The 25,289-nt window shown below is 40.3% G+C and overlaps 1 protein-coding gene across 1 annotated transcript in view; it reads left to right on the top strand.

Moving 5' to 3' along the window:
* The window catches only part of Ctnnbl1 (catenin beta like 1), a 177,611-nt gene that overhangs the window by 98,411 nt on the left and 53,911 nt on the right, over positions 1-25,289 (top strand). Inside the window, exon 11 of the mRNA XM_004867794.4 lies at positions 9,632-9,813. Coding sequence (XP_004867851.2) covers positions 9,632-9,813 — 182 coding nt within the window. The remainder of the gene's footprint in view (positions 1-9,631; positions 9,814-25,289) is intronic.

Raw genomic sequence — 25,289 nt, forward strand, 5'->3', positions numbered from 1 at the left:
TGGATCATGGGGGCGCTATATTCATCAGTAGATTTATTCATTAATGACTTCAGTAGCAGAATGTGCTATTATGAGTGGAATCTGATTGGAGGTGGCTCACTTAGGGTATAACCTGGAAGAGTGTATATAAATTAGTCCTGGCTCCCCTTCTTTCTCTATGGTTGCTGGCTGCCATGGGTTGAACACCTTTTCCTCTGCCATGTTCCTCTGCCATCCTATTTTTGCCTTGGAGTCAGCTGATCATGGATTGAAACCATGACCTAAAATAAATGTCTCCTCCTTTAAAGTTGTAGGTGCCACATATTTTGTCTCAGCACCAAGAATGTGACTAAGACACTAGTCAGTGTGCTTGTATTGATCAGCGTTTCCTCACTGTGACCAATACAGTGGTACCTTGGTTCAAGAACTTAATTTGTTCCACAATTTTGGAAAAGATGGCCATGTTTGTGTTTGTGTGAGAAGGATGGCCACGGTCGTGGTTGTCACTTGACGTAGTTTGCAAACAAAAACAAAATTTTGCCAAATGCTTTTGTTTGCAAACCAAATTGTTTGCAAACAAAAGTATTTGTGAACCAAGGTACCACTGTACTTGACATACCAATTAAAAGGAAAAAATATTTATTTTGTCTCATGGTTTCAGTGGTTTCAGTCCATGGTTAACTGGCTCTGTTGCTTTAGGGAACAGAGGTAGGAACATTATGGCAGAAAAACAGCAGAGGAAAGCTGCTCACCTCATGGCAGCCAGGAAGCAATGTGAAAGGGAGAAAGCCAGAGAAGAAGAGGCCGGGGACAAGATAGACCTTTGCAGGGCACACCCCAAGGACCTACTTCCTCCTACTAGGCCCCACCTTCTAATAGCTCATTCAGCTATGAATTCATCAGTAGATGAATCCATTGATAAATTTAGTACCCTCACAATCTGCTCACCTCTCCAGAAATCTCTTGTCTCTTAATGCAGTACCACCACAGTGCTGAAACTTTTCTCTATCTTCATTTTACATATCAAGTGTAGTATAAATTACTAGTGTAATGTCCTTGTCTTTTAATTTTATCCTCTGTGTTATTGTTACTGATGATTTTCCTCCTCTTTAGGAGTCATTTTTTTCTTGATCTGTATTCTAGGATATAAAGGTACTGGTAAATAATTTGGTACTTGTGAGGCTTACTTTTAAACTATGAGGCAAGACAAAACTAGTCTGTAGTCTATGGCTAATTTTGCCTCATTATTGGAGCAGAACTTTTCTTAGTGCTCCACCTGGTGCACTGTGAATTAATAAGTTTTTTGTTTTATAACTGTTGGGAGTATGAACTATTTCTGGCCCTCAATGAGCTCTGGGATTTTTCCCCCTAATTTAGGCAGTCCCTTTCTGCAACCCTTGTTTGTGTCCTCACATGCATGTGCTAATAGCATGAGGACTGGAAGGGCTCTCTATTAGTCTCTGTGCAGCTCTCTGCTCTGGTACTCTTCCCTGTGGGCTCTGGCTGTGTGAGTCTCCCTAGACTCCCAGCTTGGTATCTTCCCTGCTCTGAGGCCAGAAGCACCCTTGGTAGACAGTCAGGATCATTGCATGCGTTGCTGTCTCTGAGTTCTTTGTCCTGTGCTGTCTTAGGTTGGGTGTCTGAAAACCATTGTTTTGTATATTTTGTCCACTTTTTCCCCCATGTTCTGAGGGAAGGGGATATAAACCCAATCCATTATTCCATTTTAGCCCAGAGTAGAAGTCCAACAGACTGTTACACATTTTAAGCTACAGTTCTTATTCTTTATTACTGATGGATATTCTTTAATGTAATTAACTTTTAGGTTTGTTATACTAAGCAACTTTGCTGTATCACATATTAGTCATCAGTCAGGTTTTATTGCAATACAATCCCAAAATCTCAAGGACTTTCAATGACAAATGTCTGTTTTTCACTGATGGCACATCCATCACTGGCCATTGGAAGCTCTGCTGTATGCCTTATTTAATTCAGGACTTAGGCTGAAGGAGCAGTGCTTAATGGGACATGCCTCTCTCATGGCAGAGGGAAAAGACTGCGTGGTGCAATAAATCTTACAATTTTTCCTCTGAGGATGCATATGTTACACCCACATTTTATTGGCTCTAGAAAGTCATATGGCCAAGCCTGAAGTCTGGTGTGAGGTGTGTTGTGCACAGTGATGTGTTGGCTCATATATGATTGTGAAAACTTATTGTGCACGTCCCTTCCCAACACCTTTAGGGACATCATGTTGGTAACCTGAAGTTAGCTATGTTTATTGCTATGGTTTGATGAGTATCTTACAGAGACCATGTGTTAAAGCCTTCATCCTCAGGCTGATGCTATTTGAAGGTGGTAAGGAAACCTAATGAAAGATCTGAGGTTATTAGGGCCATACCCTTTCTGGGGCCTATGGATCTTTTTTTCTTATAAATTACTAGCCTCAGGTGTTTCACTATAGTGTCAAAATGCTAAGTAATATGTCATATTGGTCTCACTGTCTAATTCATAGAAATCCTGGATCCTGTAAAGTAATATTATACTTAACTCTAAAGAAAGAGAACTTTATCGTGCACCCTATAACCAAAGCAATAAGATCTTATATGGCATTAGCTAAATTTCTTGCCAAGATTTTTCTTTTCAGTGCTGGGAATTAAATCCAGGGCTACACATATGCTAGGCAAGCACTCCCACTGAGCCATATCCCCAGCCCTAGTTTTGTTTTTGTTCTTGTTCTTGTTTTTTGGTACTGGGGATCTAACTGGGGTCCTTGAGCTTGCACACCAGGCGGCGAAACCGCTGAGCTAAATCCCCGGCCCAAGTTTATCTTTCTTAAAGCCAAAGTAACACTCCGTTGTGTACCACATTTTCTTTATCTATTCATCTGTTGATGGGCAATATAGGCTGATTCCAAGATTTAGCTATTATGAATTGTGCTGCTATAACAACTCAGTTCTTTTCAGCCCTCATCTACTATTACATTGCCTTTCTTTCTGCCTCTAGTATTGTTTCCATCTTTCTTCTGTCCCCACCCATACTGTCCAACACTGCAGTAAATGTACCTAACACTCAAAATCAACTGGCTTCTTATTTTTCTGCTACTTACTTGCTTTTTATACTCTAGCATTACCATGGACCACTTCCCTAAATGTTCCATGATGCCTCATGTCCTTGTGTGTGCTGTTGTTTCCTTCTGCTTAAAATACTCTCTTTACCTGTCTGAGAAAGACATCCACTGAAGCTCAGTGGAGGCCTCCCTAAGTCACACATAGTCAGCCAGCTCTTCTTCCTGTGTTCACACTCTTCCTTTCTATATACCTCTACCGTGGGACTCAGCTTTTCTCACTGTGTTCATTTGTCCATTGTGTGCATGCCTGTGTGCCTTGTGGACCAAGCTCCTCAGAACCAGTGAGCTGTGCCTTGTTTCTGTGTCCCTGACTTAATATCTGGAACATGTTAAGTACCTCATAAATATTTGATGAAAGTACAAATGAGCAAAGAAAATCATACTTGGAACCCATGTTCATTGCAGAAGTATTTTGTGTGATAAAGAAGAATAAGCTAATTAAAACTAGAACAGGAAACATTTCCCACATCAGAAGACTCACTTGAGCAGATAGGGAGCAATAGATGACCCCCAGCCATTCTCGTACAGGCACCCAGTTTTATGGAGGCTGGCATTAACATTGATCCTGGCATGATCGACAACCCGATGAACCCAGATAAGACAAAGATAAACTACTTGTCCTCCAGTAGAATAAATATTTCAAATAAAGTCAACCCAAGAAAGTCAGGCCAAACAGCTATTGATTGCTAAAAGCCTGAACTTAAACCCAATGAATATTCCAAAGTTCACCTCTATGCAGCTTGCCTAAATGGTGATCAATATGCAATTACTGCCCCCTTTAAATATGTCTTACACTGCCTACCTGAAGAAAAGTTTTACTTTTAAAATCTTTTGTTTCTTGAATTTGCTTAGGCAAAGAAAAAAGAGAGTTGGCTAAACCTGAGTCCTTTGCCTTTGGTATTTCAGTCGACTCTGTTATTTGTGAAATGATTTCAATGTATGCTGAATGGCAATTGAATATGCCCTGTTTTGTGACCATCATTCATTTCAGGAGGCTTTTCCTGAGTGACTAAACAATGAGGGTATTGTGTCTCAGTTTACTAATTTCTGCTCATACGATTATCCACCCTAGTCATAACCTTTGCAAGTTCAAGCTTATAAAGTAGGATGCTGCAGTCCAGCTGTAGTAAAAACAGATATATTATTTGCCTAGTTTCCTGTTTGAATTTCATCTTTATACAAAAAAAAATCCTTTCCTGCTGAATTTGGAACCTTGTTTAGTCTGCTTCTGATATTTAAGATTTCATATTTCTTTCAAATATGCCTTTTTCATACCACTGCCACAGTCAGAACCTTTTGTCATTTCTCACACGGTGGCCATAGTGTCCTAATTGTCCTCTCTGCCGTCAGGCTTTGTCCCTGCAGCCCCTTCATCTCATTGCTGCAGCATAAGCCTTCTAAAATATGTACATCTGGGACCTTCCCTTGCTTAAACCTCTGACACCTTCTCAATATCTGTAGGATGGAACACAGTTTCCTGGCAGCAGCTCTAGGGTCTGATGTCACAGTGGTCCTCCCCATCTTTCCTCATTCACCTTTGACTATTGGCCATTCACAGCTACCTCTAGTCCTCAACTGACTTCCCATCCTTTGTTTGGTTGTGTATTTACCCCCACCACCCGTGTCACTTCTCTCCCTTCTCTGCCTGGCATAGACTCATTCTTCAGTTCAGGTGTCACTTGTTGTTTGACACCTTCACTGGCTTCTCCCAGATAGTTAATTATCTACCTTTCACCTTCTTGGATTTAATTTCCATCGCTTCACACTTTTAAAATATTTTTACTTACCTGTCCTTAAATTATTTAAAGACAGGGACCTTATAATTCCTAGCAGCTAGTATTGTGCGTGTTACATAACTACATGTGCTCAGTAGTAGCCTTTTTCTTTTATTCAAAGTCGGTAGTTATATTGAAGGTCATTGTGAATATCTATGAGTTGTTTTGATTAATCCATAACAAGTAGAATAAAAGCAGCACTATTCATAATACACTATTTTTTCTTGACACTTACTACTGTTAAGCACTTTAATTTCCCTTTGTCTCCTGCATTTAAAATGTAAGGTACATGTAAGGTCTCTGATTTCTCATAGGAGAGGTAACCAGTAAATATTTGTAGATTGAGTACTACATGGGGATAATTGTATGCTGAAATACTTTTCCCTGATTCTTTCGTATTAATTTGGTCTTCCCAAATAGATTTACAGTTTTTTGGAGCAGAAACATGTCTGTTTTCTCTTATGTCTATCACAATGCTAAGTAAACTTTGTATATTGACTTGCCTGATTGATTTATCATCTATACTAAGATAGAAAACAATTGACTTGGTCCAGAGAGGACCTCAGAGTGTTAAAGAAAATGATGTAAGGTTATAGAAAAGTATACTCTTGTTATGATTTAGACCTTAAATGTTCCCCAAAGGTCCATATGCTAAAGGCTTGGTTGCCAGTTTGTCATGTTACTGAAACCTTTTGAGAGATGAGGCCCTTGAAAGCAATATAAGGACCCCAGCCTTTTCTTCTCCTTTTCTTTGCTTCCTGGCCTCCTCGAGGTGAGCAGCTTCACTATCATGCATCCCCACCATGATGAACTATCCTGCTTGCTCCAGGCCTAAAACTATGGGTCTAAGTAACTATAGACTAAAAGTTCTGAAATCATCTGTCCTTATATATTGTCTCCTTATGTTATCTCAGATATTTGGCACAGTAATGGAAAGCTAACACAACTCCCAAGAGAATTATCTGCAAGAGCAGTAGCCAGTGGCAGGATTACTTTGTCACTTTTGGCTTCAAAGTGGCAATCAACTTTTTTTTTTCTGGAAAATACTTTAATCTTTCCAATTCTAAAAAGTGCTACATGTTCACTATTGGAAAATGAATGACGCTGAAAAGTAGAAGAGGAAACAATAAAATGCAGAAAAAAGTTTTTGACAAAATCCAGCACACTTTCATATACTGGGATATACTCATTCTTCAGACTCAGTTTAGGTATCACTTGTTATAAAACTTTCATGACAGAATACTCCAACAGGAACTAGAAGGGAACTTTTTCAACCATTGATAAAGATCAACTACCTAAAGCTTACAGCTAACATCACACTTAATGGTTATGCCAGCTAATCTTAATTGTCAGTTTGACTGGGTTAAGAGACTCCTGGAGAGGTGATTGGATCATGTGAGTGCTCCACTTCCAGGGAATTAATCTACTGAAGTTTGATCCTGAATATGCTGTTAGGAAGAAGGGCCCATTTGGAGGAGGTGAGCCACTAGGGCCATGTCATTGGAAGGTACATGTTTCTGTCATTCTTCCCGGTTCATTGCTTCCTGGCCACTATGAAGTAAATATCTTTGCTCCACCAGGCCCTTCCACCATAATGTTCCTACTTTTGAACCAGCTAAACATGGACTAAACCTCTGAAAGTGTGAGCCAAATTAAATCTCTCCTCCTTTAAGTTGTGGATGTTGGGTATTTTGTCCCAGGTACAAGATAGCTGACTAATACAATGGTGAAAGAGTGAATGCTTTTCCCCTAAGGTCAGCAACAAGACAAAAATGTCCTATTTGTCATTGTAGTAGAGTTTCTAGCCAGGGCAGTTAGATAATAGAATGAAATAAAAGACATCTAGATTGGAAAGGAAGAAGTGAAACCATTTCTTTTTGCAGATAACATGATCTTAAATATAGAAGATCCAAGGAATCTACTAAAAAACCCACTAGAACTAATAAATTTAGCAAGGTTGTAGGATATAAGATCAATATATAAAAATTAGTTGTTTTTCTATGTATTTACAGTGAACAGTCCAAAATGAAACTAAGGAAGAAGTTTCATTTACAGCAGTATCAAAAATAAAATACCTAGGAATAAACTAACAAAAGAAGTACAAATTTTATATTCTGAAACCTATGAAATATTGTTGAAAGAAATTAAAGAAGATCTAAGTAAATGGAAAATATCCCTTGCTCATAAATGGAAAGACATTATATTGTTGAGATGGAGTACCCCACAAAGTGATGCCTATCACAAGCATAGTTGACTTTGCTTTAGAAATTGGGAAAGTGGTCCTAAAATGTATGTGAAATTGTAAGGAAGCCAGAATAGCCAATCTTTAAAAAGAACAAAGTAGAAAGAATTACATTTTTGAAACTTACTACAAAGCAATGTTGATCAAGTCAGTGTGATACTGCTATAAGGATAGACATACAAGTCAATGGAATGTTATTGAGAATGCACAGTTAAAGCCAAAAGTCTTTGGTCAGCTACTTTTCAATAAGAGGGCCAAGATTATTGAATGGGGAAAGAGTAGTTCAACAAATGCTGAACAACTGGTATCCATATATAGAAGAATGAAGCTAGACCCTTCCCTCGCATATGAAAATTAACTCATAGTGGATGAAGGGCCTAAATAAAATAGTAGGCTCTTAGAATAAAACAGAGGGCTAAATCTTTACAACATTGGATTTGGTAGTGATTTCTTAGATATGGCAGCAAAGGAAAAATACAAATTGGATTTCAAAATTGTGCTTCAAAGAATACTATCATGAGAGTGAAAAGACAATCCCCAGAATAAGAGGAAATATTTACAAATCATATTCAGAATATATGAAGAACTCTTACAACTCCACAATGACTATAACACAATTTTCAAATGGGCAAAGCTTCTGAATGGACATTTCTCCAAAGAAGATACACAAATAGCTAATAAGCACACGAAAAGTTGCTTGATGTCATTGATTATCAGAGAAATACAAATCAAAACAATAATGAGATACCGCTTCATATCCACTAGGATGCTTAGAACCAAAAACCCAGGCAAGTGTTGGCAAGGGGTAGAGAAATCAGAATCCTTATATGCTGCTGATGGGAAAGTAAAATGAGGGCCGGGGATTTAGCTCAGTTATTTCGCCACCTGCTGCGCAAGTGCAAGGACCCGAGTTCAATCCCCAGTACCAAAACAAAAAAGAAAAAAAAAAAAAAAAAGGAAAGTAAAATGATGCAGTTACTTTGAGAAACAATCTAGTAGTTTCTCAAAAGGTTATACCATAGAGTCACCATATGCCCCAGCATTTCTACTCTGAGGTACTTACTTGAGAATATTGAAAACATATTTCTCCATAAGAACTTGTACAAGAAGTTTTTTGCAACATTATTCATAATACTAAAGAGATAGAAGCAACCCAAATGTCTTTCAACAACCAAAATGTACAGACAAATTGTGGCCTATCTATACGCTGGACTCTTCAGCTTTGTAGAAGAATAAAGTACCGATGCATACTACAATGTGGATGAACCTTGAAAACATTATACCAAACGAAAGAAGCTAGTCACAAGAAACCACATATTATATGATACCATTTACTTGAAATATCTAGAATAGATAAATCTATATGGACAAAACATAGAGAAGTGGTTGGTTAGAGCTAGAGAGATGGTGAGTGTGTGATTGGGGGTGAAACCTAAAGGGTACATAGTTTCTTTTCAGAGTAATGAAAATATTCTGATTATAGTTACTATGTTAGTCAATTTCCCATCATTGGGACAAAATACTCAACACCTGCAACTTAAAGGAGTTTATTTTGGCTCATAGTTTCAGTGGATTCAGTCCCTGGTTGTCTGGTTCCAAGGCAGAAATAGCATGGTAGAAAGGCATGGCATAGGAAAGCTGGTCACCCCATCGCAACCAAGAAAGCAGAGAGAGAGGGGAGGACCCAGGGACAAAAACACACCCTTCCAGATCACATCCCCCAGTGACCTAGCTCCTCAGACTGGGCTGTACCTCCCAACAGCACACCCAGCTATGAACTCATCAATGGACTGATCCATTGATAGGTATAGTGTCCCTACGATTCACTCACCTTCCAAAAGCCCCCACTTCTGAATGCATGAGACTTTGGAAGGTTATTTTAGATCTAAACCATACAGTTATCTATACCTGTGAATATAGTAAAATTCATTGAACTGTACATTTTAAATACACATAAGAATCACATGGTGAGTAATATCTTGATAAAGCTATTATAAAGAAAAAGGAATAATCATTATTCAGAGTATGAATCACATGGTATGTTATATCTTGTAATAAAGCTGTTAAAGGAAAAGGAATAATATCAAGTTACATCTTGATAAAGCTGTTAAAAAGAAAGAAAAAGGAATAATAAACCATCTATAATCATATACCCTGAAATCATATCTCCTAGCATTTTGATCTATTTTTTTAATTCTTTCTAATGGCATTTTTCACATAATTGTGTTAATGCGTCATAAGGAATTTGAATATTACCTTTTGTGTTTATCATTCTAACCATAAGTATTTATTCCTCCTATTACAGGCTCTCCTAGTTATTATCAAGTGTGTAATATTCCATTTAGATTTATCATAATGTAACCATTTTCTCATGTGGGCATTTAAGCTGTTTTTATTTTTTATTTCCTCCTCCCCATTATAATAAGCACTGCAGTAAAAACACTTATTTTTTAACGTTTGAACTTCCCCATGAAATACGCGATATGAACTGTCCTTTGTTCACAGGGAGAAGAAGATTTCCCGGAGCAGTGCCCTGAAAGTGTTGGATCATGCCATGATTGGAGCAGAGGGCACAGACAATTGCCATAAGTTCGTTGACATTCTTGGCTTACGAACCATCTTTCCTCTTTTTATGAAATCTCCCAGGAAGATCAAGAAAGTGGGAACTACTGAGAAGGAACATGAAGGTAGGGTTCACAGGAGGAGTTAGCCTAATTTAGGAGCAGTAGGAGAAATGGGGAAATGAGAGTTACTTTGAAACATTCTGATCCACATTTGGGGCATAGACTCCTGAGAAAAGGAGCACTTCCTTTTACTTTTCCATCTTGGGATTTTCTATGCATGGCACAGCAACCCAAGGGCCCCAGGTCACCAATGTCCTTTGTTGCCCCTGTTCTCTGCTTGTTCAAATCCTGGTGATTTCATTTCCTTCTGGCTTGTTATTAAGTCTGTGTGTGAGGGCTTTGTTTTCTTCACTGTAATTTGTAGCAAGGTGTCTCTCTGATAGAGGGCCCTTTTGAAAAGAGTAATGAGGTGGCAGCACATTTCACCTCCAGAGTGGTGCTTTCATGTATTTCTGTATTAAAGTATGATTCAGCTAACATCAGGAATTGCCGAAATAAACTATTTACAGCCCAGGCTCCCCTTTTTATGTTTCTCCTCCCTGATGGTGCACACTCCCAACAAAATGCTGCCATGAATTGCGACACTATAACCAGAGTAGTTACTGCTAGGCCAGTCTCTTCCTGCTATTGTCTAGTGGCCTGCTGCATCCCTCCCCCCAATAAATAGCCGCAGTACAATCTGGAAGGCCAGGGATTTATGAGCATTGACAGCTCTGCTGGAGGCTAGCAGACACTTGCACCAGGGAATTTACATGGTTGGATGATTATTTTAAAGTGTGGGGCGGGGGGAGGATGGAAAGGTAGTGTGTGTGAGAGGAGGAGAAACCGAGCTGCTTGGTGAACTAATTTGCTTGTCTTGTCAAAAGCAACGTTTGTCTCATGGTTTGGGTGGGTTTTTTGACCAGTGGTTAGTAGAATTGGCATAAGAATCTGCATTATATTTTTATTCTTCACCTTCCTAGACACAAGTTTGAAAGCTCCTGTCTATGTCTTCTCAAATTGACTTGGCTTTGTCTCCTCCAACTTGGAGTGGCTGAGGGAAGGTGATGTGACCTGTCTTTGGAGATCGCCTCCGATGATAACTATTGTGATCAAATCAACTCTAGACACAGCAAAAAGCCTGGCAGGGGCAGAAAAAACTAGGTGTGTGAATGCTGTAGACTAGAGATCTGAGACCAAGTAAATACTTAAGTTTAACTCAAATCAGATATTGACCAAACAGTAGCTGTAACCTGTTAACCTCACTGCTGGCTTTTTTTCTTTTTTCCTTTCCCTAGTGTAAATTTATCAAAACAAGGTAACGGGTGGGGCAGGATCTAAGAGGGGCACAGGATCTAGGAGATAAAATTTTGCAGGCAGTCACCATTCCAGTGCTGCAGACCTGCCATGTTCCTGGCTTCCCTGCATTATTTGCTGTCTTATTTAGGTCTCTCACACAACCTTGGAGTAAATGGTAGTATCCTTGTTTCCTCGGATGAGGAAATCAACTGAGAAAGGAACCAAACTTGTTCTACAACTAACCAGTGTGTGACTTTTAGACTCTTTGCTTAGCTTCCTTTAACTGTATTTTCCTTCCTGGTTTGTAAAATGAGGCAACAAGACTAGCAAAGCAGAAGCTCTAATATCTGCACCTTCAGAGTCTGAGGCCCAGGACCTAGTTGTCAAGGTTGCTCCAGGACTCAGAACATTCCTCCAGAACTATGTTGTGACTACCCTGATGGCTTTTGAGAGATTTGATGCTGCATCCTGAGTATGCTTGATGAGGGTGTGAAGGAAAACAGCCCCTTGCCAGCTCTTGCTCATTGTTCATGGTACTGAGGAGGAGGAGGAGGAGGAGGAGTGACAGATTCAGTGAGCAGCTGTTTTCCTTCTGAAAAATGTGCCCGGTGGCAGACTAGTAACAGTACATTTGCTTTAGCGTATCCGCATTAGGAATTTGATAACATTATATTAGTGAGGTCAATGGCTTGGTAAGACAGGTCCTAGAAGGCATGTTTGGACTGTAATGGCTGCTGAGGATGAGCTCTGCATCCTGAAGATACCAGCACCCAGGAGCAGAAGGGGACCTCAGAAGAAAGCACAGCCCTATACCTCTTACCACCCTTGCCAGCTGTTGTTACTGCTAGCACCCTGGCAGGGTAGGGTGAGAAGAGAAGTAGAGCAGGGCAAGGCACTTTGCGTGAGATTTCTTTGTTTTGGCTTATCCTGTGCTCTCTGTATGCTAGCTCTTCTGTTGTGACATGCCAGGTTTGAGTACAAATCCAGAGCACAGTAGCCTCCAACCATTAGGAGTATTTGCCATCATGTCCAGTTCATCCCTGTCCTACTCTCCCAATGCATTGTCTCTGTCCATAGTGATTTTCCCTGACCTGGCTGGCTGGCTTCCTTTTAGTCATCCCTCAGGCTTTATTTTAATGTCACTTTTTCAGGATAGAACCTCCTACTAAATGGACTATTGCTCCTAGGGCTTTGTCTTTAGCACTTGAGATTGTAGAACCAATGGCCTTGTCACTTCTGGCTCCCACTGCCTATCACAATGCTTAGCATGTTCATTGACCGCATAAATGAGCAGCTACTTCCCTGAAAGATGGTTCATTGAGAACAGCATGGGATGGGGCTCTCCCCAGAACAGCACAGGGTTGAAGTCAATACAGTTGACTGCATTTCACATTGATGGTTGTTAGTCATACCTAGAGTAAGTGATTTTTCACCCAAATTGTTTAGAGACAAAAGTGTGTGGGTTTCTAGCCATGTTTGACTTCGTCATATTGGTTTGGTGTTTGTGGCAGAAGCTCTCCTTTACAGCCACACCCTTGAATACTCTGTTGTGCACAGAATTTCCTTATAGATGAGGCCATTGCCACCTCTAATTAACCACACTGTGCTGGGAATCAGTTCCCCAGTCCGGAAGCACTGGAGAGTTGCCTTACATTTTCCCTTTTCTTTCTGGTCAAGCCTCAGCAGCTTGTCATACATTCTGGTTGGCTTCTTTTAAGTCCATTGTGGTCCAGTCTTGACCCTTCTCTCCTCTGAGGACCTTCCCTAGACCCCTACATTAGCAGTGTACCCTGTGGTACAGATGTATCCACTATTGATCACCTTGTGATCTTGGACAAATTCCTAAACTCTATGAGCCTCAGTCATCTCATCTGTAAAATAGGGGAGAATCTACCACACAGGGTGGTTGTGAGGGTCGGGTGAAATAACATACAGTGGGAGCTGGTATTTGTCACTTGTTGTTAATTGGCTCTATAAGGCCAGGCACGAGAAGTATAAAAAATGACAAATTGTTTTGACTGAAAAGGGTAGCAAATCATGAGGCAGTGGATACCAACAAGTTCTACCTTGCATGTCAAGTACCAAACAAGTGTAGGGACAAAATTTTCACAGCAAAATATGTTGAGTACCAAATTTGACAAGTTTCAAAGCAGTTTTGTACCAGGGTATGACTGTGTACAATTGGCCTGCTGTATCAGTCACTTCTGTGCAAATGCATTTCACCAACTGTGGATTGAAAGCATTCAGCGAAAGAAAAATTGTGCCAGTACTGAACATGAGCAGGTTCTTTTTCTTGTCATTATTCCCTAAGCAACTTGGTATAGCACCTATTTATATGGCATTTACATTGTACTAGGTATTACAAGTCATCTAGAAGTGATTTAAAGTATAGGGAAGATATCCATTGCTTATATGCATGCACTCTGTGTGCAGGCTAGAACTTATCAGTGTCTATTGCCTCATGACTTGCTAGCCTTTCCAGTCAAAACAATTCATTTGGTAATTATTATTTTTGGTACGCATCACACCTCCTGGAACCAATTAACAAGTACCAGGGTACCACTGTAGGCACTTTTAAGATGTGTTATTCTTTGTGTTTGTGTGTGTAGTACTGGGAATTGAACCTGGACATTTGTACTGAGCTACCTCTTTTTTATTCTGAAACAATCTTACTAAATTACCCATGCTGGGCCTGAACCTGTGATCCTTCTGCCTCCACCCCCTTAATGCTGGAATTACAGGTGTGTGCTGCTGCATCAGGCCAATGTGTTAATTCTTTCCTCTAGCGAAGCTCTTCAGTTCTTCCAGCCCTAACCTTAGCCATGCATACTCATCCTTCTTACAGGTCATGGGGAAGGCTTGACTTTAGGAAGGCGAGGAGAGGGCTGATTGCTCCACTATAACTGTTAGAAAGCAGGCAAACCCCTACCTGATGGCAACATGAGGGGTCATGCCATGCTGGGTAGCAAGGTGGCATAAAATAGCTCTGTTCCCAAAGCCAACAAAAGGGGTTGAGAAAGGAGAACTTCTAGATTAAGGTCATTCTAGAGAGGAGGGAAAAAGCAAGAACCACCTTTATAACCTAGAATTGCTGATAATTTAGTTCCTCTTTTGTGAGTTGGGGTGGAGAAGGAAAAGAATTATTGTAATTGAAATCCATTCAGGTTTGCATAATAAAACCTTCAGAAATAGATCAGAGGAGGCACTTAGCTTGGGGGATGGGTTGGAAAGGAATAATTTGCCCTTGGGTGCAGTAGCATGACTGGCTGCCTCTGGTTTTATAAAGAATAGTACAGCATATATTGTCTCCTTGGTATTAACTACTTCAAAATACAAGGGAAGAAGAAAAGAGCTGGGATCCAGAAATGGCATCTGACCTTTACGTCCAGTCTCTTTTAAAATTTCTTATTAAAATAGGTCCAATTTTCCTTGTATTGCCTCATTAGGTAGGTGAGTTATTGAGTTTGTAGCACTTGTAGTTAATTGCGCTGTTTTAACATGGTTCCCCTGGAGGCTGTTAGAGCTGCATGGGGGTGAGTTGCTGAGCAGTGTGTAGGTGTGTGGTGTGCAGGCTAGGATTTGCACACACTTCTGCCTTATCAGCAGTGACAGCAGTTGATAACAGGTCAGTGCTTTGAAGAATACTCTTCTGTCATTTGCAAAGAATTGCGAGTGATTCTGGTGGACTCCACACGTCAGGAAGTATGTAGTTTCTTGTGCTTCTTGGCCTCCTAACACAGAGAAGATGCAGGCCAGAGCTCCCATACCATCTACCAGGGTTATAAGAGGGAAATGACAAAACCCTCCCTGCAGTCAGTAAAGAGGGGAGTTTAGCCAACACAGGCAAAAAAGAAATATCTTTCAGATCTCTGTAGTGTCGTAATGACATTTGAGGCCAACTTTTGTTGGGGCTCCTGCTACGTTCAAAATATAACAAAGACCTAGGATGTGACAGTTCTGTGTAGACAGGGACTAGAACGGAGTGTTTGTCTTGGGAGGCTGCTCTTCCCGCCCCTCAGGTCTTCATTGTCACCTGGACCAGTGGTGGAGTAATGAGGCAATACTAGGAAAATCAGACCTCCATACTGGCCTGGGTATTCTTAACTGCTCCTGGCAGCTTTAACCTCTGTCCCTCTGCTATGGACACCAAATCTTCAGCTTCATTCTCTCTCCAAAGCTGTGGTTGCCACAGCTAATAACAAGCAGATAATTCCACAAGCATTCAAACTCAGCTTGTTCAGAACTATACCTGTTCTTTCATTGCCTACCCATCCCACTTTACTGCTTGTCCTGACCTGGTAAGTGGCACTGTCTTCCATCTGCCACCTACAGCCAAAGTCAACACCCCATGCTTAACTCTAATATTCCCCATGTGTAACTGATATTAAGTCCTGTGAATTCGACCTTATAAAAATCTCTTGACTCAGTCCTCTCCATTGCCACTGTGTCTGCCCTCATCACCTCTCTGCACCCTTAATAATTCTTTCCACTGACGTAGTTTCCATGTCCTTTTAAAGTCTCAAAGTTACCACTCAAGTGAGAGAGACACTCTCAGCCCCCAACAAATTTACAGTTTAATAAGGAAGTTGGGAAACAGAGAAGGGGGAAAAAAGCAACTTTACAGATATCTATCACTAAACCGTATGAACAATTACAAAAACAAACCAGACAAGAGTACTTCATTATTAAAGGGAACAGAAGAGGGCTGAGGATTTAGCTCAGTGGCACTGTGTCTGCCTCACAGATGCAAGGTCCTGAGTTCGATCCCTGGTACCAAGAAAAGAGGGAACTAGAGAACAAGAACACTTAGAAAGGAAGATGGTAGGCAGATGATGACACAGGTCAAAAACAGGACTCTGGAATTTCAGCCTGCCAGTTCATTTACAATTATGACTATATTCAGCATCTGTAGGAATGTTTCTACGTATCTCATCATATTGGAGCCTTACAACAGCCCCACAAGGTCAGTGTTATTTCTCATTCTGAAGGTGGGGAAATTGTAAGCTTCAAAAAATTCATGACTTCAGGTCGTATAGTGGATGAGTGGCTGAATGGGGACTCAGATTAACCCACAACCCATATTCTTAATCATCCTTATTGTAATAACTACCTAAACTTGCCTATATCCACTGTCCCTTCTGCCACTTCCCTCACCTGTGCAAGAATAAACTATTATTCATCCTTGAAAGAATACTCAGCTTTTGATCACAAGTCTCACACTCGTTTCACAAAGTCATTGCTGTTAGTATTTGCTCTCATGGGTCCAGACTGGCTTGTTCTCTGGATTGCTGGAATAATCGAAAGAGTTCTTGATCATAAGATCTTGGTTCTAATTCTGGCACTTTGAGAAGTCATCATGGTGATATCTGGCTTATCCTTTTGAGTTGCACAAGTTATTAGGAGCAAATGGCAAAGTGACTTAGTGAAATTATTGTTAGGCATTTCAAGTACCTATCATACTGTTTAGTGCATTGTAGGTGCTTAGTAAATACTGAGTAAATGAATTAATTCTTTAATACCCACATATTGTGTACTGGGTACAGTCAAGATCAGAGCACATGCTAGTAGTTAAAGCACTGTGGAATTCATAGTGCCATAACTAATTTATAGTTCTACCATAAGGCTCAGCATCTGTCCAGACTAGTGTTCCATACATATTTATTTAATAGAATTAACACCTTCTTGGATTATTGTGAGAATTGAGAAATGTCTGCAAATCTAACATACTATGGGAGAGTTATACATGTTATTTTATTATAGATCATTATTTTAATAATGACCCCAGACATCACAGTATAATAAATGCTACACTAGATGTTATGGAAGCCTAGAGGGAGGATTATCCTAGGGATTCTGGAAAGGCTTAAGAGAGGAGATGCCATTTGAGTATTTTGTGAAGGGTGAATAGTAGTTTATTCTTGTTTATTCGGATGAGGGAAGTGGAAGAAGGGACAGTAGGTATAGGCAAGTTTAGCTAGTTATAATGATAAGGATGATTAAGAACATGGGCTGTGGATTAAGATGACACTTGGGTTGTTATCCTGGTCCTATCATTTGCAAACTGTGACTTTGGGGAAATTGCTTAACTTCTCTAAGCCTATATTTCCTCAATTATAAAATTGGGATAATATTAGGATCTATTAGGATCTGTCTCATAAGGGTGAAATGAAGATTAAAAGAAATAGTACAGATTAAGTGCTTAATACAGATCCTGTTTCATTACTATTAGTGGCTGGAATGAGGCTGGATTTTGTGTTCCTCTTCTTTCTACTGTGTTGGTGATTTAAGCAGTACATACATGCTTGAAAAAAAAAGCTTTCCTCCCCAAATCTGCCAGTCTTGGAGGTGGGCTATGAACATGCCAGTCCTGTGTAGAATATAAGACAAAAACCTACCCAAAGAGGATATACCACAGAGCCCCAAGTCCCCATTCTCTTCTATATAACTATATAAATGTGATTTCAAAGATTTTTTTCATTTTTACATTCTCCAAGCTTGAAAAATCACAAGAGTTAGTTATAGTAATCAGAACATTGAGCAAGTAAAGGGTGAACAGTATTTAATTTTAAGAATGGTATTAAGCTGTGTACTAACCAGCACTTAATGTTAAACAAGGATGAAACTCTGTTTTTCGTTGCTATTTGAAAACCTTATAGTTGAATAGTTTCAGGATCAATTCCTTTTCTCTCCCTCCAGCTGCTTGTCTCATTCCTGACCTCAGATGACAAAAACGTAGGGATGCTGAAATAAGCAATGTGTTTGGGTTTGGGGTTTCTCTCTTCAAGCTTGGGATGATTTTGAGTGTTGCACATCTAGTTTGCTAACTGGTTCAAGTCATTCAGGATTTACCCACAGGTCTTTCCCAAGTGGAGTGTAGCACACTTGTTTACCATTAAGGAAGACAGTGAGCAGTGAGAGGAAGAATGTATTTGCTGTCCTGCAAGCAACTCTTTTCTTTGTGGGGAGGGAAGAAAATGGGCTAATTGCCAGTGCACATTTATTGAGTGTCTACTAATATACTCAGGGATAGACAGATGCCCATACTTTATGAATTAGGCATTTCTATCTTCTTTTTTTTTGGTACCGGGGATCAAACTCGGGTCCTTGCACTTGCGCAGCAGGCGATGAAACCACTGAGCTAAATCCCTGGCCCTTCTATCTTCTTTTTACAGAAGAGCCTCAGAGAGGTTGTCAGTTACCAGATACCTTTTTGTAAGTGACAAAAGCAGAATTTGAGATTACGTCAGCTTCTAAAGCTTCTGCAAACAGCACAGTATCTCGCTCCAGTGGTCTTCTGGTTGGTAATCCATAGGCAGCACAGGGTCCTGACAAGGGACAGCCACTGTTTATCAGGATGGCCTGTTTACTTGGACCCTCAATTATGATACTGATTGTTGTAGCCCCATGCAAATTCATCAGTTTGATGAGCCAGACCCCTTCTGTGTCAGCTCCAGGCTCCCAGTCTAGACTGCCCTTGCAGAGGGTCTGTTTCTATGGATGAGAGCCCAGATGGGAGGTTATTGAGGCCACGTTCATTCTTTACTTAGATAAACCACTGGTATTTGCTTTGTACCAGACTTGGTGTTTAGATGGAAGGTGAACAGGCTTACAGGCCAGCAAGGGAGACATAGAACCCTACATTTAGCATACAGGGTAAAAATGAAAGGTGAATGAGCTCACAGCCCAGTGAGGAGACACACATAGAAACCTGCATTTATGTTACCGATAAGAGGTAGAAGAAAGTGTGAGGCTCTATGGGAGCATGGAGGAGGGCTGCGGATGGACCCTGGGTGGTGAAAGAACAAATGGAGTTAGGAACAGCCCCACCCAGGATGTACAGCCTCCTGAGCCAAACCTTTGGTAGGTGTTGACCAGGTAAAGGGGTGTCAAGTGGAAAATGCAGCATGTATAAAATAAAAGTTGGAAGATACTGATGTTATCTTATTACTTCAAAAGGATTCTCCTATTTTTACAGGTCATAGATGTGGCACTAATTTCAGTTATTTGAATATTTCAACTATTGTAGCACAAATTCAGTTTTTATATTGAGGCCTAAATGAGGAAGGTAAAGGAGAAGCATCTATTACTCCTGTTTTTCTTTTGTATTTTTCATTTTACCAAGAAGAAACTTAGCTCTTTAGTGATAGCATTAGCTGAATTCTTATCTGGAAATAGAATTTTCTACTGATGTGGTTGTTATTTTGTCAATGTGACTCTGTTAGTTTTCATTTATAATCTTGATTAAATTTTATAGAAATGGTTTAGTATGTAATTATCTCCTTTATAGAAGTAAAACAAATACTGGCAATGTAGAAGCAACAGTAGAGAAATAGGCAGATCATTTTAGGTTATTTCTGTAGCATTTTTAGGTAGTGCCAAAATAGAGAAATAACTTAGGAACTAAGCAGTAATTAACCATGGCCCGTGGTTGATTGAAATCCAACACATTGTCTACTGGGCTGTGCTTCCCACTGTTACCATTTGGGGGCTGCTTTTGTTCTTAATACTCCAATAGACTTTTACATATATTCTCTCATTTCACCTAATTCTCACATTAACCCAGAGCTGTGTGTTATTGCTCACACTTTCAGATGAGGACATTGAGGCCTAGGGAACTTATTACTTTCCCAAGGTCACACAGCTATACATGGCTCTGCTAGGAATTGAAACTAGGATTTTTCTGTGGTTTCCAAAAACTCTGTCATAGACATACTGTTTTATTTTTTTAATCATAAATGAAGATTGCTCACCTGTAGTGGGCCTAATTTTAAATTGTTTGGCATCTTTTCCTATTCCATTTCTTTATCGGTAGTGCAGGCCCCAGTACTGCATTAATGACCTCCATTTGTCAGTCCTACGGCATTTGCCTTCCCTCCTTTTGTTGCCTTCTTCTTGGCCCCATACTTAGGATATATCTGCCTGCTGAATCCTATCTACTCATGGCTTTCCACAGCTATGCTTACCCTGCTCAGCCTTTAGTGTCTTTTCTCAACTTTTTTTTTTTTTCCAGTACCAGCCATCCAACTCAGGGCCTCATGCTTGCCAGGCAGGCGTGGCACCACTGAGCTAAATCTCCAGCCCCAGCCTTTAGTTTCTGTCCCTAACACACCCTGTCTATTACCTTGCAGTTGCCTGACCTGAGGAAAGGCTTCCCTTGACGCTCAAGCCTCTCTCTTGCCCCCACCCACACCCACAGGAGACACCAACCTGTAGCTTTTCACCTGCTAATTAGCATCACTTGAAGAGCTTTGGCAAAATGCCCATGCCTCGGCCCCACCTCAGGAAATCCTAAGGACTGGAGCTTCAAGCATCGGTATTTTTTAAAAGTTCCAGATCCTGTTGCTCAGCTAGTATTGAGGACACTGGCCAGAATCCCCAGAGCACAAGCCTCGGTAGGTAGCCTTTGTACTTTCTCTATCAAGAGATGCTTGACATGTGGATCTTTTGGGTGCCTTATCTAAAACAGCTTTATTACTCTTTCTGAATATGAATAAAATAAACTAATGCAGAAAATTCAAAACTTATGGGAAAGGATGGGGGGAAAGTAAAAATCATCCCCAACTTCCCACCCAGAGGTAATTACTGAAAACATCATGGATACTATTCATTCAAAATCCATTTTGGGGTGGGAGTTATATTATGTGTAATTTTGTATAAATGGAGTCATTGTGCATATGCTATTTTGAAGTTACTGTTTTTATCATCTTGGGCATGTTTGGCAGTAGTGAGCCTTTTAATACAATTAGGAAGCTAGACTGTGTCTTTAGAAGGCAGGATAAATTTCAGGTTAAATGATTAGGAGGTGATAGCAGTTTGGAGAGGTAAGCTGTGCTTGGGTGGTGATGGTGGCTCTTCCAAATAGTATTGCAAATGTGCTAGGACTTCAGGATGGTAAGGAAATGAGTTGTAGACCAAAGACTAATGTGTCCAAGTTCATTTGGTTATAACATAAAAAGAAGTGAAGCTGTCTTTCAAATGGTGCTTTTTAAAAAATATGTGAATATTTCATTGTGTTAGACATGTTAACATCTAACAAGATATAATGTGGGAAGAGAAAACTAAAAATCAACCTGTATACATTTCGCTGCTCATAAAGAATACAATTATATGTGTGAGGTGTTTGTTAGTGTCCTTCTTCCTGGACTCTTATAATATTGGATGTGATTTTTATATGCAGCATCCTGCAGGTTGCTGGGGAAATGCTCTGTGTATTCAATCACGTTACAGTCTTACTTGTTTTGTTTTGTTTATAATACGAAAATGTTTTTGATTTACTTCTGTAGCCAGATTGATTTTGCTGTGGGTGTCCAGATGCTGGTGGGCTGTAATTAGCATAAGAAGGAGGCTGGAAAGATGTACAGTCTTTCCGGGGAGCCAAACAAAGGATCCCCAAACAGAGATTATTCTCTGTTATCAGATTGGAGAAAAGCAGCCCTTTGCTTTTGCTGATGTTGTCTGTTAGAGAATGTGTGTGTTGGGCCATATGGGTCACCACTGAGGATGGAGTTGAAGAACCCTGCTGTGAACTAGTGGGAAGGGGGGTTTCTGTAGCTGAGCACCTCTTTGTGAGGAGTAACTTTAACTGTCTTCGGTAGCCCAGAGGAGAGGAGCCCTGAGCTGATTGAGAAGGCTGGATTTGCATTTCTCCCCTAGCTCTTGTGCTTGGGCTCTGTGACTTGAGGGGGGGGGGCGGATACGGGACGGGTTCGGGGGACGGGACGGGACATGACACGGATGTTATTTGCTCTCTCTGAACCTCAGTTTTCTCACCTTTAAGATGGAGACAATATTTCACAGCAAATAGGACTTGGTCAAGATAACTTTTGGGGAAAGTGCACTGTACACTATAAAATTAGACACAAGGGTTCAAAGGAGGTGCTATGTATCTCATTACTGTTCTGCCCTGTCTCTTCTACATCCCTTGTACCTGTTCTTTGCAGTGCTTTTTTCATCATCCCTGGCTCCAAAGGAGAAAGAAAACTGTTAATTCATTCCTTATTTGCTGTAGGGTTACCATAAAATAAATTAAGTGTATCCTTTTGATAATCGCTAAAAAATATGCCCACAACTTTCTTAGATGTATTGATTACTAATAAATCATGTCTATGTTAAGTATGCCTGCTGGCTGGAACTTCTGGAATAATGATATTTGCCACCTTGTTTCGCAGACTGATTTTCCTGATGTGTGAACTGTCTGAGGTTATTGCCCTTGATGGTTGACAGTGGTGACTCACGTTTATAGAGTACTGCAGTGTTCCTGTGTGTGCATGATGTCATTCTCCCTAACACCAGCTCTGTGTGGGGTATCATTACCTTGTTTTATTACTGAAGAAAGAGCCCCAAAGAAATTCTTTCTCAAATTGTGCACACTGTTTTAAATTAATGTCTGCGAGAACCTAAGCCAGAATTCTTAATCTATGCTTCCATCTCTCAAGGAGACATCTGAAAACCAGAAAGTTAAATGACTTTTAATCACCAAGGCAACAATCCAGTAACTAGCTATTTCTAGAAATAGCAGTGGAAAATTTATGATACTGGCAGGGCAGGAAAGCTCTATTACCAAGAGTATGGGGCTTTTTGATTTTGTTTTGTTTTGTTTGTATTATTGGTTGATATGAGATGTGAATTATTTTATAACTTCGTTCTTAATTTTTGGGACAATGAACCATGTTCTAATTAAGTTTTTTTTATATATTTCATATTAAGTTAGATGGGCTTTTCTAAGCTATCAGCTTGGCAGGAGTCTCAGTAGCAGTGTAGATAAGCAGTCTTTTAGAATATGCAGACCTGAGTTCAAATTTCAGCTCACACTAGTTGTGTAACCCTGAACATGTTAACTCTAGCTTCATTGATCCCAGATTCCTCATCTACAGCAGCGCTACTCCAAGTTTTATTATATATAAATCACCTGGGATCTTGTTAGGGTACAGATTCATTAGGTACAAGGTTACCCAGAAATTTTATAGTTTTAACCAACCCCTACGTGATTGCTGGTCCTCCAACCACACTGAGTAGTGGGGAGCTATGAAATAGGTTATTGGTATCTGCCTCACAGATGTATTGCGGCATATAGTAGATACTTTACTAGTGTTAGCCCTCTCCCTGCTCCTTCTAACAAACCTGAGAATATTGTGGGGTTGGCCTTGATTTAAGAAGTGGATCTGGAAATACTTGCTCCTAGCATATCTTACATCTGTCAAAAGTTACAGATAACAGAGGGCAGTTTTAAAGTCATGAGCTCAGAATTAAGCTTGAGATGAAAGATGCCCACACCTGAGCACAGCCTGGTATCTTAGGAGGCTCATCTTAGGCAGTAAGCTAGAGCAAGGAGGCACTGAGGATGTTCCTCTGAAGACCTTTGCCTAGAAAGTGACTCAAAGGAGACCTCACCTGACCTATTTGAGGAAGTCATTCACTATCCAGTTCTCCAGCCACTCTGTTGAATCAGGTGAGGCCTTAGACCTGAGAAGGCACAGATGAGCTCATGGCCCCACCCTGGGGGCACACACTCTGTGGGGCGACTGCAAGCAGTAATGTTCACATGATACAGCCTGCTATGGGCTCTGAAGGAGGCATTGAAAGTACTGAGGGAAGAAATAGACATCTAGCCTACCAGGGGAGACCCCTGGAAATCTTTAATAAGATTCAAAAGATTGAAAATGAGTAGGAAGTTCCCCAAGTGGGCAAGAATTGGAAGTGCTTTCAGGCAGAGGGAATCACAGTCACAGAGGCACAGAGAGCGTGACACATCTAGCCACAGAACCATAGCTCTTTTATTGTTTATTTTGTTTCTTGAGACAAGGTTTTACTGTGTAGCTCAGGCCAGTCTCACTATTTAGCCAAGGCTGGTCTCAAATTTACAGTCCTCCTGACTCAGCCTCCTCTGTTTTAGTATTACAGGCTTCTAGCTTTTGAATGCGCCTAAAGCCTTTAAAAATGGAGTGTCAGGAGGGAGCCACAGCCACATATTGTTGTCCTCCCTGGTTATCATCTGTAGTGCTACCAAATTCATTTTTATTTTTCAAAATCTTTTCTAGGTTCTTCTGTGTTAATCCTGGTTTTGGTCTCCTTAAGGCAAATCTGTAATTTTTTATCTACTTCAGAGTTCATTTGACAGCATCACTTATGAATAACACTATAGCACAGATACTTGGATTTGATCTCCTTGCAGTTCTACCACCCCTGCTGCCCTGTCTACTCTCGGGTCCTTTCTCAGATGATTGTAGCCTCTTCTGTCACTGGCTCACAGAATGGTGGGATTTTGTTATTGTTTTTGCAGTACTGAGAGATTAAACACGGGAACACTCAGCACTAAGCTGCATCCCCAACCTTTTTATTTTGTAAATTTTTAATTTTGAGACAGGATCTTTTCACTGAGTTGCCCAGCTGGCTCAAGAACTTGCTGTCCTCCTGCCTCAGGCTCCTTGAGTGCTGGGATTACAGGCATGAGCCACAACACCAACTACTGGTGGAATTCTTACCTCCCTCCAGGTATCCTGTGCCCATTCCAGAGTCCCAGAACACACTGCTGAATAGCTCCAGGTTCCTCTAGAGTAGTCAAAATTCTGCTTAATATTTTAAAGCCTTCTTTTGTTTTCAGTTGTTATTTTTATTAGTACGTTTGCTATACATAATGATTACATTCATCGTGTGGGGAGTTGGTACCTGTACATAACACACCTCATTCTTTTCTCTGTGTGTGTGTGTGTGTTTTAAAGAATTTTATTGGTCCATTTTAGGTATACAATATAATGACATTCATCATTGGAAATTTGCACCTTTACATAATCTCTCTTGGTTCTTATTTTTCCCCCTTCCCCTGCCCTCCCTTCAACCACTCCATCCCTCCCTGTTTACAAAGACTTTGTTTCCATTTTTTCCTTTTCTCATATTAATTCCATTCCCTTCTTTCCTTTCCCCAACCCCTCCCACTTCCCCTTCCCCTTTGCCCCTTTTCTTCCTATTTCACATTATCTGTTATACCTTTTAGTCCTTATTTACACTTTCAGTTTCTCACACTAGAGAAACTATTCGGTATTTACACATGTGTGTCCTATTTATTTTGATTAAGAGTATCGCCTCAATATGCATCCATTTAGCTATAAATATCTCTAATTTCTCATTCTTTATGGCTGAGTAGTTAAAACCACATTTTCTTTATCCAGTCTCCAGTTGATGGGCAATTGGGCTGCTTCCAAGTTTTAGCTGTTACACATTGTGCTGCTATGAACATGGGTGCATATATATCACTGTGGTATGAT

The sequence above is a fragment of the Heterocephalus glaber genome, unplaced genomic scaffold (assembly GCF_053883595.1).
Source record: "Heterocephalus glaber isolate CG9 unplaced genomic scaffold, H.glaber_assembly_v1.0 deba00001532, whole genome shotgun sequence".
Classification (NCBI taxonomy): domain Eukaryota; kingdom Metazoa; phylum Chordata; class Mammalia; order Rodentia; family Bathyergidae; genus Heterocephalus; species Heterocephalus glaber.